This window comes from Centruroides sculpturatus, unplaced genomic scaffold (assembly GCF_000671375.1).
Source record: "Centruroides sculpturatus isolate CEXI.00-Female unplaced genomic scaffold, Cexi_2.0 scaffold1041, whole genome shotgun sequence".
Lineage (NCBI taxonomy): Eukaryota > Metazoa > Arthropoda > Arachnida > Scorpiones > Buthidae > Centruroides > Centruroides sculpturatus.
This window is the reverse complement of record NW_019385153.1, coordinates 278366-291791: the sequence shown is the minus strand read 5'-3', so window position 1 is coordinate 291791 and position 13426 is coordinate 278366. Positions and strand designations below refer to the sequence as shown.

The following is a 13426-nucleotide window of genomic DNA, read 5'->3' as shown; positions in this document are numbered from 1 at the left end:
AATGGGAGAGTTAAACTTTCACCTTTCGTAAATAAACCCCGACGCAAAACTTAACAAGTGCCCGTCCGACAGTCTCGAGAAGACTATAAAAAATTATTTGTCAGAAAGGTAAACAAAAAGCTGGAATTACAAGGGAGAGTTTCAAAATTCGGAGGAATATTATACTATCCGATCGGTATAGGGTTGAGTGTCGATGTTGACGTCTCCCGCACTCCGAAAGGTTTCGATTTGTTACCTGAACACAAGGGAAAATCAATTGGTATTCGTTATTTTCCGTCGCTTCTTTTTATGTTTGTTCAGTAAAGTGTTCGTTGTCCGATCACCCACTGTACTGTATATCACGTGACAAAGATTGATCTGATCTTATAGATCGATTCATCTGAAAGGAAAAGTATATGCACACCAAGTGTTGGTGTGGATTGTTGTTCCTATCTAAAGAAATAATTCGCAACAAAAAAGTATTTAAATATATTTTATTTTGTGCATTACATTGACTTGCAATTACATTCATTTACATTCATTTTAAATATTTTAAAATTAAACACGAAAACTTCTAAAAATCCCATCTGATTTAAGTTGTTTTCATTTTCCTCGTTCGTAAGCAGACTTCCAAATGTCAGCTAAACATACGGATGAATGAAAACGGTAAAACAGCATTAATGGAAGAGTAGTATGGCATATAAACATCCAAATTATATGCCCATAATATTTTCTTTGAGAGTAGTAATGTTCGACACTTTTCAATTCAAATGTGTTTACAACCCAGATAGTTAGATTACATATAATCAAAAAGATAATCAATTCTCTGCCGGGTTTTTTAAAACGTAAAACGTTTGAATTGCTACATCTTCTCAATCCATCAATGATAAAAGTAGTTTGCACGATAACTTGAAGTATAAGAACTACGTAGAGAGCAACTCTGTGATGGTCCTTCATCTCCCAAGCAGCCATTAAAGAGAGAAAACCGTGTACAAAAAAGAACGGCAAAGGAACAAATAAAAGAACATCGTCAAGAAATGTTATAGGATCTCGATTGATATCTAGCTGAGAAATCTGTATAAAAGCTATCACTACAGCTATGAAACAAAAACACGTCAAGACGGATTCTTGAATAGTATGAAGCAGGACACCCAAATCGTGATATTCTACACTAGTAATTGCTACGAAGAAAATAATCACAGTGAGGATCGTGATCAATAATAAACATAAACCAGCGAATAAACCTTTGTTGGAAGCGTGGCAGTCAGCATTTACCGTCAAGTTACTTTGATACTCAACTTCTGAGCCTTCTTGATTGTTAGTTACCTTTGGTCTGAAATGACAAGGATGTGCAGAATAATGAATATTTCCAATATGTTGCCATACAATAAACCATACTCCGGCCAAAATAAGATTATATTCTATAGTGAATGGGTACAGATAAGGCACTGCTTTAAGAGATCTGGTCGAAAGAACTGAATCCGATCGACAGTAATGTGATTTTGTTAAAGTATTGTTCTGATGTATTATTAAAGTAAATGCTCCAATATCTAGACGAAAATTGCAAAAGTTTAGACGTTTTCAAATATATCATCAAAACAAATTAGCCTACATTAAAAATTGTATTTTGTATAACTTACTGAAATATTCGAATGTAGTAATATTATTATACACCCTATGCTCGTAATCAGATAATGCTTCTTGAATAATTGTGTTCAACCAAAAACATATACAGGTTGCAATCAAATGCATTTGTCCAAATCTTGCAAGTGCTTTAAAACGATTGATGATAATCTATCAATCACAAATAATTCATTAAATTACTTATTAAATAATTAGTATTAAATATTAATTGACTTATAAAGGAACAAACTTACATTAGAATATTTGAAAGTAATGAAAAGCTGATAAAATGAAAATGTGGGTCTTATAATATGTAAAAGTATGTTCGACGGATTAGAACAGTGATATTGCTTCTTTTCGTGGTGGATAAAATTGAATACGTGTTGACCAAACAGCAATCCTTCGTGAATTAAATGTCCAAAACAAAAAGCTGAAATAAAATTATATAAATTATAAGTTTCAATGAACATTTTTGAAAAGAAATATCCTTAATGAGTTCATCTGATCACTAGAAGATTAAGTAAAAAGCACGTTTTTAAAGAATTTATAAACATATTGTGCCGGGCTGATGGCCGAAGTTGTTAAGGCTTCAGCTTACCATTATGGGACACCTAGAATTGAATCCGGACAAGAAACTCCCCATAAATTTTTCGTGGGCGGTCTGTCCCTGTGTGTCGAACTTTTCTCACCACAAGATCGTTCTATTGTTGGCATTGCCAAACCCATAATCGGTTCGGTAAGGAAAAAAGGTCTTCCTAGTGCCCACAAAGTGAAAAGAGCAAAATGAAAAACTTCATAATGTTATATTATTTTTATATTTAGTTATTTTAACTCTTCGTCTGTGGCACAAAGCGTGCTTTTTTTTACCAAGCCCATTATGGGTTTGACTAGGCCCACATTTTTATCTAACACTTAATTCAAAATCACATGTTAACGAGCAATTACTTATAGTGACATCGTCACAATGCCAGGCTGCAATTTTTAATCATATTTCAATATTAAAAAATTACGTGACTTTCTGTCCAGACCGGAAGTTCGTATATTGTTAATCGCAGCCTCCTGTCCCTAAGCTTTCCATGTTTGTATTTGGTCTCGATTTTCATCGATCTAACTTTGTTTTCGAGATTAAAGAAGAACAGGCGGACATACGGACGACAGTGGGAAGCTACAGGCCTGATTGATTGATTGATACCCATAGATGATGGGTATCAAATATTATAATTACCAGCTGTTCCTATCTTCAAGTAGAAACTTCCGCTATGTCTTCCGGTTAAAAACCGATAAGGTGCATTTTCTAAATCCGTTTCAGAAACTAATGTTCTATTCACAACCACTTCGGTTATGGTACTGATTCTATCAAATTCTTGATTCGATTCTTCGTGAAATCTCTTCTCGATACTATATTTATATCGTGTCAAATCCACGTGAAGAAATATCAGCCAGGACAATCCAACCAATGAAATGAAACAACTGAAATACTAGAGATTCGTTTAATTAATACATTAAAAGAAGCAGAAAATTTTGTAATTTTTTAAACAGAATTTTTAAATCTCACTTGACTAATTACTTGCTCGTCTTCTTCTTGATCAATAACATAAATGACCGCTCCAAGCATAACTAAAAACACTGCATAGATGCAACTTAATATGAAACACAAATTTTCTCTGAAATATTTAATATTGATTTAATGAGTTAATAAATCTTCCAGGATTTTCTAAATTTTTAAATTAAATTTAAAACTAATTTTTAATTATTAACCTTTACATAAGAACGAGAATTTAATCAATTAAATATAATCTGGAAATTAATTCGATAATTTAAACTTATTAATAAATAATCGAGCAGTAAACTCATGGATTGTAATTTTAATTTTAATCATATTTTTAATTTATTTAATTTAAAATATATGCTCTCAACCCCAAACAATTTTTCATTGATACTCTGTTTGTTGTCAATGATCGATATAAATTTTGAGATTGAAGTTAATTATATGGACTTACGGACTTGTTTTATACGAGGCTGCTTGTCAACAGTTGCCATAAAAAAACTAAATTTCTCATTAATTTGTGCTCCATCTCAAGTAGTCCCAGATGATTGCCTAGTCACTTGTGCAACCATTTGTAATTAATAGAAATAAGCGTTAAATTGTTTTAAACATTTTACATTGTATTTGATATAGATGACTACATACAGTGCCACCTTAACCATTGGACTAAGAGGGCTGCTGCGCCGGTCGCCGCCACTTCACAAAGGTTTTTATTTTTGATTTAATTAATTATTTCTTTTTTTACTGGTGAATTGTCTCTTGCACTTTTATTATATTGTATATGAACTGAATTGATAAGCTACATTCATGCTTATCGATTGAATGGCAAAATACATCATGTTTATTATGGGTCATATCATTTATAATAAATAAAATTGAGTGTTTATTAAATAAAATTAAAAATGGTCACGCAGTCCTTGTATGCTGATGCAATGCGTTAAAAACTACGCATTCATTTGATGATATCAAATTTTGATAGCAATATCAATATGAGATGTCTAGAAAATTCGATGTCAATGATATTTTATTTTAAGTTACATAAAGAATACGGGAAAGCAAAACCGCCTTCCCTATTGTTATTCTCTGCTTGACTACGAATAGCAAACTTTATCAAAGATTGAAAATATTCTAGAAATTTCGATAAGGGAAAATCTCGATTTTATTATATCAATATAACGTTAGGAACCGATTTGTCAATTCTATATTGCGACCATCAGTGGCCGAGTGGATAAAACTACCTAACACTAGAAATTAGTCGCCGGTTCGTGCCCCACCAATAGGTTGACCACGTGGAGTTTTTCGTGTTTTCTTCACGTGTTTAACATACAAAATAAAGGCCAGTTTCCCCATAGAAAGTATTCCTGGGAACCACTTTTTCTCGGCAGACCGCTCATGTGTTGCATTGTCTTACTCAATCAGTCCAATTTAATCTTGTGATAATGAACTGACGGATAATCGAGAAGAGACGTTTAAATTGTAAACGATATCGTTACATTAAATTGTTTTTAACAGCGTCTGGTTACAATTGTATAAACAAAAATATTGTATGATGATAATTGTAACAAGCTGATACAGTTGTAATTCTGCAGATAATAGTGATAACGATTTTTATCAGTACTGTATTTTATTTTAATTTCTTTAAAATTATTGATATTTCGATATCTAGAATCTACATAAAACAATAGAACTAAGAACAAAATTTCTATCTTATGCGTAAAAATTACAAACTGTTAAGCCAAGTAAATATTAATAATATGCAAAGTTCTTTTTAGTTTTTTAGTATTTTTGTAATAATAAATATCGTTTATTAATAAAATTTATCTTTCAACTACGAAATAAAAAAAATAACATTACTGTATTTGTATTATTTTTTCAAAGAACGAATATTTTACATTAACAAAAACAAAAGGTATACTTTTGAATGACGTATTTATTACTAGATAAAAAGTCTACTTTTTTAAATTCTATGCTTTTAAAATTAGACTTTTCTTTTAATATTATATAAAAATTACTATAAAAATTTATAAATAGGGCTTTCAAAAGCTTGGTCCAAGGTAGAAGAGTAGACCCCTTTTGACATTTTTTGAACGAATGAAATACGTGGAAAGTATTAAAGCTTTTATTTTATTTATTTACTTATTTTGTTAGTAAAAACAACATTAATTTAACAGAGGTATAAACCATTACGGGGTCTTAAGTTTTTCCCGGGTCTGGGAAATATCCCCAGCTTCCTCTCTCGATAGCCTTAATAATAAATGTGTTCTATCTATTAGAATATTTGCTGTCATCTTTCATATTGAACTAAAACAATATCAAACAAATATTTGGTTTTAAGTTGTTTAAACTTTTTACACAAAAAATATATATATTTGATAATGCCCGTAATTTCAGTTTTACTTTATTCCCTTCATATTTATTCAATGTTATTTTCATGCTGCCAGGAAGAAAACTGTATTCCTTTTCTTTGATAATTGCCATATACATTATTGATTTATTGATTGATTATATATACATTTATGTATATATATATATATAATTAAATAAAATTTTAATGATAATTATAAACTTCACAATATTATTTGGTGAAAGCGAATTACATACTAAAAACGGTATAAACATCAAAAATATTTTACAATATATCAATATATAAGTAAATATATTTATGTACTCTGTTTGTTTATATATATATATATAAACAAATGGAGATATTTTTATAATATAAAATAATTTTATTTACCTTAACAAAACTGATTTTTCAATTTTAGACATGCTTATAGCTGTGACGTTGGTTCCACTTGCGTATAAATTTGAAGTATTTTCGGAAATGAATGAATTTCTTCTTGCTTTCTGTATGATACTTAAAGTCGGGCAACTAGAACTAAGTCTTCTGGGTAATCCCAATCGTAAATTTTCGACATTTTTACTTATTTCTGCCTGTCTCTCCGATTCGGTTTCACTCATTTGTATTTGATCTTCATCGGGACTTACCTATTTTTAAAAAAATATTTTCAAATCTCGTAAATATTTCTAAAAATAACTTTTTATTTATAAGATAAACATTGATAAAGATTATACTTACAAATAATTTTATAGAATATGGTTCGTTTTGTAACTCAAACGTTTCATTAATCATGTTTTAATGTTCAATGTTAAACAGAAAATGATTAATTATCAAATCTTATTTGCCCTTTAGATATCTTCTTTATCAAAACATTGTTCGTAAGACAAGAATTAAATACATATCTATGTTATTTATCAGTTGACAATCATTAACTTTGACCCAATTAGCACGCATTAAAGTTATTGGTGTGGATGATCTTAACTGTCATTTTTTTGTGAATAATATTTCCTTTAAATTCTTCTTTATAATATTTAGAAAAAGTCTCCACTATATATTTTTATCGGCAAAAATTAGAAAAAGTAGATAAGTTGCATGAAACTGCTGATAGGTTTCTTTAATCTGTTTAAAAGATGCCCCACAAATGAATCGTTCAATAAGGATATTCAATAGTAAATTTTTCTTTCATTTGTGAAGAGTCATGTGAATTGGTAAGTTTTATATAAATTTCAACCATTAATCATCGTTAAAAGTTTTTAAATTTGATTTTTGTTAGTAAGATAGACATTATGAAGCAAGAAAAGTTGCTAACCGATAGAGAAAAAGGAGGGATGGTTCATCTGCTTCAACGGAATGAGAAACAATTGACATTCTATGAGAAAAAATTTTTGCTCTGTTCGGAACGTGGTGATATAGCCGCAGTTAGAGAGTAAGTTTTTAAATATATTCTAGAATTAATATTGATTAAATTTAGGAAAGATGACTCCGGGCAAAGATGCCTATTTTAATAAATAGCAAAATAATTTTTGACTTATGTAATAAACATTTACATATGTTATTTTCTCGCTCAGTAAAAATATTTACAGATAGAAATACATAGCCTATATATATATAAAATTATATCACTGTTAGTTTTCTCCAATATAAATCCTAATGTTAAGTGATACAATCTAAATATGGAAGGATATTTAAAATTCATTTAGATACTGAATATCTTTTCCCTGTTGTCATCTTTTCAATTTTATCCTAATTTCAGATAGAGAAGTATTATTTGTTAAATACTCAAGAATTTTTTTAATAGTTTATTGAATACTCATAAAAATAATCCACGTTTCGATATAAACTGCACGGATCCTGTTGGAAGGAGCGCTTTGGTTGTAGCAATCGAAAATGAAAATTTAGATCTGATAGAGATCTTGTTGAAGCATAACATTCGAACGGGAGAAAGTCTTCTCCATGCCATTAATGAAGAATATGTTGAAGCAGTCGAGATATTACTTCAACACGAAGAAAAAATACACACGAATGATCAACCTTACGTAAGTTCTTTTTTTATGTAGTGAATTAATGTTAATTTCTTACAATTTTTGTCGTTTATTTCAATATGGAGAAGACGAGCGAAATGATTCTTCTTTGATTTATATAAACGAACATTACGAATTATAAGTTTATATGTATAATGTATGTACAGTACAGTAATTACTACTTTGAATTTTTCAGAGTTGGGAAATGGTAAATAGAGAAATAGCAACTTTCACTCCAGATATTACCCCATTAATCCTAGCTGCCCATAAAGATAATTATGAAATTTTGAAACTTTTATTGGATCGTGGAGCATCTCTTCCTCTTCCTCACGACGTACGATGTGGATGTAATGATTGCGTTGTTTCTATCGAAGAAGACTGTCTAAGGCATTCTCAATCTAGGATCAATGCTTACAGAGCTTTGACTTCTCCTTCTTTAATAACTCTTTCTAGTAGAGATCCTATAATAACCGGGTTCGAGTTAAGTTGGGAGTTGAAAAAGTTATGTTCTATGGAAAAAGAATTTAAAAGTGAATATACGGTAAGCATTTCATTATTTATAGATACGTAAACGTCAATAAAACTTCTATAAAATGCTAGAAAGCAATCTCTATTCACAGGAATTGAGGGATAAAATTCAAGAATTCGTCACTTCTCTCTTAGATTATACCCGTAATTCTTACGAACTCGAAGTAATTCTAAATTATGATCCGTGTGGTTCTTTATATCAACCTGGACAGCCCATGAAATTAGAACGTCTTAAATTAGCAATTATCTACAAACAGAAAACGGTATGTCCAGTGATTTAAATTCACGAATATTTTTTGTTGATGATAATTTCTTTCTATTGAATTTTTTTTTTTTTAGTTTGTAGCTCATCCAAACGTGCAACAGCTTTTAGCAACTGTGTGGTATAAAGGTATGCCCGGGTTTCGAAGGAAAAGCATGATTGGACAATGCTTGGTTTTATACAAATTGGGCATAATGTTTCCAATTTATTGTTTGGCCTATATCGTAGCTCCTTGGAGTAAAATGGGCAAAACTATGAAGTATCCTTTCTTGAAATTCATTTTTCATTCTTCATCTTATTTTCTTTTTCTTTGTACGTGGAAGTTGTATTTTCTATTGATTAATACGCCCGTATAGTTTGAAAATATAACATTTGAAGGTAAACATAAAAAGTCAGGCAATAAAACTTACTTCGAATCAACATATTCTTTTACTATTTAAAGATGGCGACGTTCTGGATTATTGCTAATTAAAGAAATAAAAATCTCCATTATAGCGCCTTTAATTAATTGTATTTTCTCTTCAGATATTTATATTTTTAAACGATTCGGAATTGTATACATATTACATTTGCGTACTTTAAAATTTTAAAGTTGCATTTATTATTTTGCAGTTCTTTTAATTTTGGCTTCTCAGAGAGTCGAAACTTTGGTTATCGAAATATTTGGAACGCAAAGTATGAGAGAATGGGTTAAAATACAGCACAAACAAGAACGTGGAAAGCTTCCTGGAGTCGTGGAAACAGGAATCATGATATACGTCCTGGGTAAATTATTTGAAACAATTTCATATCTTTAAACTAAATTAGAAATCCATAAAAATGATATTTTCACGAGTTTAGGATTTATCTGGTGGGAGATTAAACAGCTATGGAATTCTGGATTACAAGAATATGTGAATAATATGTGGAATATCTTGGATTTTATTACCAATACATTATATTTTACGTGGATAACACTCCGTGCTGTTGCTTGGTATCGAGTGGGTATTTTATCATTGAAAACTTTTTGAGTATTTTTTTTTAACAATAAAATGGTTTAAAAGTTGATTCAAATGTTAAGTTATAAAATTCAGGTTCGGAAAGAATTAGAAATGGGAATAGATGCGTATCAACCTCGTGAGAAATGGGATCCCTATGATCCTATGTTGATATCTGAAGGAATGTTTGGAGCAGCTAATATTTTCAGGTAAATACAAAATTTGAATTCATATTTATTTTATATTATTATTTAATAATAATAATAATAATAATAATAACTTTTTGAAAGTTTTTTGAAGATGGTCCACATATTTTCCGTTAATCCATACTTGGGACCGTTACAAATCTCTTTAGGAAGAATGGTTTACGATATCATCAAATTCTTCTTCATTTATACTTTAGTATTATTTGCATTTGGTTGCGGTATGAATCAGTTGTTGTGGTACTACGCTGATCTTGACAAAACTAAGTGCTATTTTGGCCCGACTGGACACAATGAAGACAGTCGATCCTGCGAGATATGGAGGAGATTTGCAAAGTATATCTCACTCGTTTCATATTTGTCGATATTCTGATACATTAGCCTACTTACTTCTACCGCTAATTCTTTTTTTTTTTTTTTCAGTTTATTTGAAACATCTCAAAGCTTATTTTGGGCAAGTTTTGGATTGGTAGACATTCACAATTTCGATCTAACGGGAATCCAGGAATATACAAGATTTTGGGGACTTTTAATGTTTGGAAGTTACTGTGTCATCAACGTTGTAGTTTTGCTCAATCTTCTTATCGCTATGATGAGCAATTCCTATCAAATAATATCGGTTAGTATTTCTCGATTATCTTCACATCATTTTATCATCATCATAATAATAATAATAATCCAATTAACGATTAGACAAATTGTCTACTACAGCTTCTAATTGATCCCGCTATATACTTTTAATTTATTAAATTATGTTATAGGAAAGATCGGATATCGAATGGAAATTTGCCAGAAGTAAATTGTGGATGAGTTATTTTGAAGATGGTAGCACGGTTCCTCCTCCTTTTAACATCATACCATCATTTAAATTTTTTCAAAGACTTTTTGGCTTGAAGAAAAAGCTCAAATCTATGTCTATAAAGGTAATATTTTGATATATAATTTTACTTTTATACGTCTCTGTGGTTGAGTTTTGTCATTTGAATTTGATAGGTTAAAGAAGCGGAAGACAGAGATTTCCAATATGAAGTGCGTGAGTTTAATTAAATTTCATTTGTTTACTTATTATAAATTTATATTCAAATCATTCTGGTTAAAAGTTCCAAACTTTAAAAATTCATTTTTATTATAATGAATGCTCTTCATTTAAAGCATTATATAAAATTTTATCGTACATCAACCTTGTTCGAAACATCACTTTGAAACAGTATTAAATCTTAGAATTTTAATTAGCACTGAATGTAAAAAAAGTATCTGTTTAATATTTAAAATTTTCTAATTAATTGCATTGAACTATTTTAATTAACTTTAATAATTTTTTTAGAATATTATGAGATGTTTGAGTAGACGTTACGTGACTAAACAGCAGAGAAAAGCAGAAATAACAAACATAACAGAAGATCATATCAGTGAGGTAAAGCAGATTATTCACACCTTCAGATCGGAGCTCTTTGATATCTTGAAGGATAACGGGATGAAGTGTACTCATTCTGCTAACGACAAAGAAGGTAAAATTAAATAAATAATTTATTTAAAATATATAAATTCTCTATAACACTCGACTTATAATTTCAGCCGGTAGAAAAGAAAGACTAAGGGAAAGAAGATTACTAAAAGATTTCAACATTGGCCTAGTCGAAAGTGTATTCGAAGATATAATAGAAGAGCAATTGAGGAGAAAATCAATTAACGTCACCAAACAAATATCTAGTAATAAAATGAAAGCTAAAAGAAATTGGGCTGCTCTAGTAGCAGCTTCGAAACAGAATCAAATAGGTAAAAGTAAATCATCTTCGAGTGATAATAGCTTAATAGCTGTTGGCTACGCGGATTTGTCAGAAGAAGATCCACAAATAAGAAGGATGATAGTTTTAAAAAGATTCGCTAGCATCGCTAGAAGAGCTAGATTAATGTTAGATAACAGTTCAAGAGAGGTAATGGACGAAAATTCAGAAGTTTTAACTGAAAAAACTTCATTTAAAGAATATAATTCAACCGAATTAGAAGATAATACAGCTAAAGAAAGTTTATCATCAATAAATACTTCCCCTAAAGAGAAAGTCGTGATAGTTCACAGGCAACCGGAAGTAGCGATTGAAATGGAAGTGGCGGAACAACCATGTGTTTTTGAAAGCAATACAAACTGTCTAAGTGAAACAAACGATGACACAATTAAATCGGAAACATCTAACCAACCAATCAAAGATAACGAAACAATGGATATGACTCATTGTAATTTTAACTGTAATAAAGTATCGGCAACACCGACAAAGAAACCAACTTCTAGTTGGTTTTAAACATTGGGTCTATCCCTAAATAATTATAATATCAGAATTATTATAAACTGCTATTGTTATTATTATTATTATTTTAAAAATAGATTTAATTTCTTATTAAAATGTATGCTTTTATCGAAACCAGATGGCACCAGTTCCTCCGTTTGAAGTGATGATCAATACGAATTTTTGAATTATTACGTGATAAGTTTGGTTGGAGAATTAAATCTCGGTTGGTTGTACTCGGCGCCACTCAGGGTGAATTCTTAATTAAAATTTAAACTGCTTCCTTAATTACATTCAAAACGCTTGTGACTTAGAATATATTAAAGAGTTAGAAATAAATAAATAAATAAATAAAATATGACTTTTTAAATTAATTTCTACTTACTTTTTTTACCCAATATTGCTACGTTATTAATTTCAAAAACGTATTTTAATTACAATTTTTCTCTTATTTTCTACGAATTTTATATATGTATTAAATTTAACTTATATACAGTCGAACCTCCAATAACGACCATTTTAAATGGCGGCCATTTTTTTTCAGGAACGTTTCTTATTAAAATGCATACAAAATAACCTGCAAACGACTGCCACCTCCGAACAATTCCATTTTTTATTAGTCAGTGGTCGTTTTACACAGGTTTAACTGTATTTATTTTATTTAGCTTTTTGTATTTAATTACGTGAAAAAGAGTTTAATTTAAATACATATTTAAATAGTTTTTACTTCTTACTCGATTTATTTAAGTAACTAATTTTAATTCTCGTGTTTATTTAATTTTTTTTTAATTATATTAAATCGTTTTCTATTCACGTGTAATCATTTAAAACCATTTAAAAAATGTAAGCACTAATTATATTCACTTTTTCTTTGTTTTTTATTATAAATCTACTTTAATTTATTAATCATATGTAATTGTGTAAACTAGAAAAATCTTTACATGTTAATTTAATTATCAGATTTTTAGTTTTATTTATTTTTTTTATTATTATTTATTTATTTTTTACAAAATGAGAGAACAAGATAAAAATGTATTTATCCACTTTTCTTTCAATTAGACATGAGTTTTGAGTTTAAAAATTTGCCAATTATACTTGTTTTAATTAGGAAAATATCGTTTCTTTCACAATCATTCATTAAGTGTTTCTACCTACTGCTGTTCACTTAAATACACTTTCACAGAGAGGATGGAAAGAGTTGTCATTTAATAATTATAACAATGTTTAATTTGTTTCCAGTTAATTACAATTTAATTAAAATAGAATTGTTAATGAACATGTTAGCATTTTTATCCATTATATTAATTTTATTTAAAGGAAAAAAAAGCATCTTGAATTTTTTCGCATTGAAACGGTGTTTATAGAAAAGAAACAATAAGCAATAGCTAAAAAGTAAAATTTCTCGTTAAAACGAATTTTTAGAAAAGAAACAAAGAGACAAAAGTTTAAAAAATTAAAAAGTAAAAAAAAAAGAGAGAGAGCCGAATATAATCAGGCATTGATGTCCCAATCTAGTAAATGAAGCGATCTTTATCTTCCTCTTTTTTTTTAATTTTTAAATAAACATTAAAAAAACAAGAAAACCGAGCTTCAGTATGTGTTTAATCCATCTTTCTTCCATTATCCTTTTTTTTTTTTTTTTATTATAGCAAACAAAACATCAA

The 13426-nt window shown here is 29.3% G+C and overlaps 2 protein-coding genes across 2 annotated transcripts; one reads left to right on the top strand and one right to left on the bottom strand.

Moving 5' to 3' along the window:
- Positions 1-495: 495 nt before the first annotated feature.
- On the bottom strand, positions 496-6310 carry LOC111635529 (otopetrin-3-like). The gene is made up of 7 exons (XM_023380518.1): positions 6228-6310; positions 5886-6136; positions 3158-3266; positions 2828-3080; positions 1857-2032; positions 1620-1773; positions 496-1529 (listed from the first exon to the last, which is right to left on the bottom strand). Exons 1-7 carry the CDS (start codon positions 6279-6281, stop codon positions 583-585), a joined length of 1944 nt encoding a protein of 647 aa, XP_023236286.1. The 5' UTR covers positions 6282-6310; the 3' UTR covers positions 496-582.
- Positions 6311-6529: 219 nt separating this feature from the next.
- Positions 6530-12083, top strand: LOC111635530 (transient receptor potential-gamma protein-like). Its single transcript, XM_023380519.1, has 15 exons — positions 6530-6697; positions 6763-6915; positions 7288-7525; positions 7707-8051; positions 8131-8301; positions 8378-8612; positions 8913-9065; positions 9141-9280; positions 9374-9486; positions 9568-9816; positions 9904-10099; positions 10242-10403; positions 10474-10509; positions 10805-10988; positions 11056-12083. The coding sequence occupies exons 2-15, from the start codon at positions 6776-6778 to the stop codon at positions 11775-11777; spliced, it is 3084 nt and encodes a 1027-aa protein (XP_023236287.1). The 5' UTR covers positions 6530-6697; positions 6763-6775; the 3' UTR covers positions 11778-12083.
- Positions 12084-13426: the final 1343 nt, after the last annotated feature.

Coding starts and splice junctions, on each gene's coding strand:
- LOC111635530 (XM_023380519.1), top strand. CDS start 6,776: ATGAAGCAAGAAAAGTTGCTAACCGATAGAGAAAAAGGAGGGATGGTT. Junction 7,526..7,706: donor ACACGAATGATCAACCTTAC/GTAAGTTCTTTT, acceptor TGAATTTTTCAG/AGTTGGGAAATGGTAAATAG. Junction 8,302..8,377: donor TTATCTACAAACAGAAAACG/GTATGTCCAGTG, acceptor TTTTTTTTTTAG/TTTGTAGCTCATCCAAACGT.
- LOC111635529 (XM_023380518.1), bottom strand. CDS start 6,281: ATGATTAATGAAACGTTTGAGTTACAAAACGAACCATATTCTATAAAA. Junction 3,267..5,885: donor GAAAAATCAGTTTTGTTAAG/GTAAATAAAATT, acceptor TAAATATTTCAG/AGAAAATTTGTGTTTCATAT. Junction 3,081..3,157: donor ACGAGCAAGTAATTAGTCAA/GTGAGATTTAAA, acceptor ACGAATCTCTAG/TATTTCAGTTGTTTCATTTC.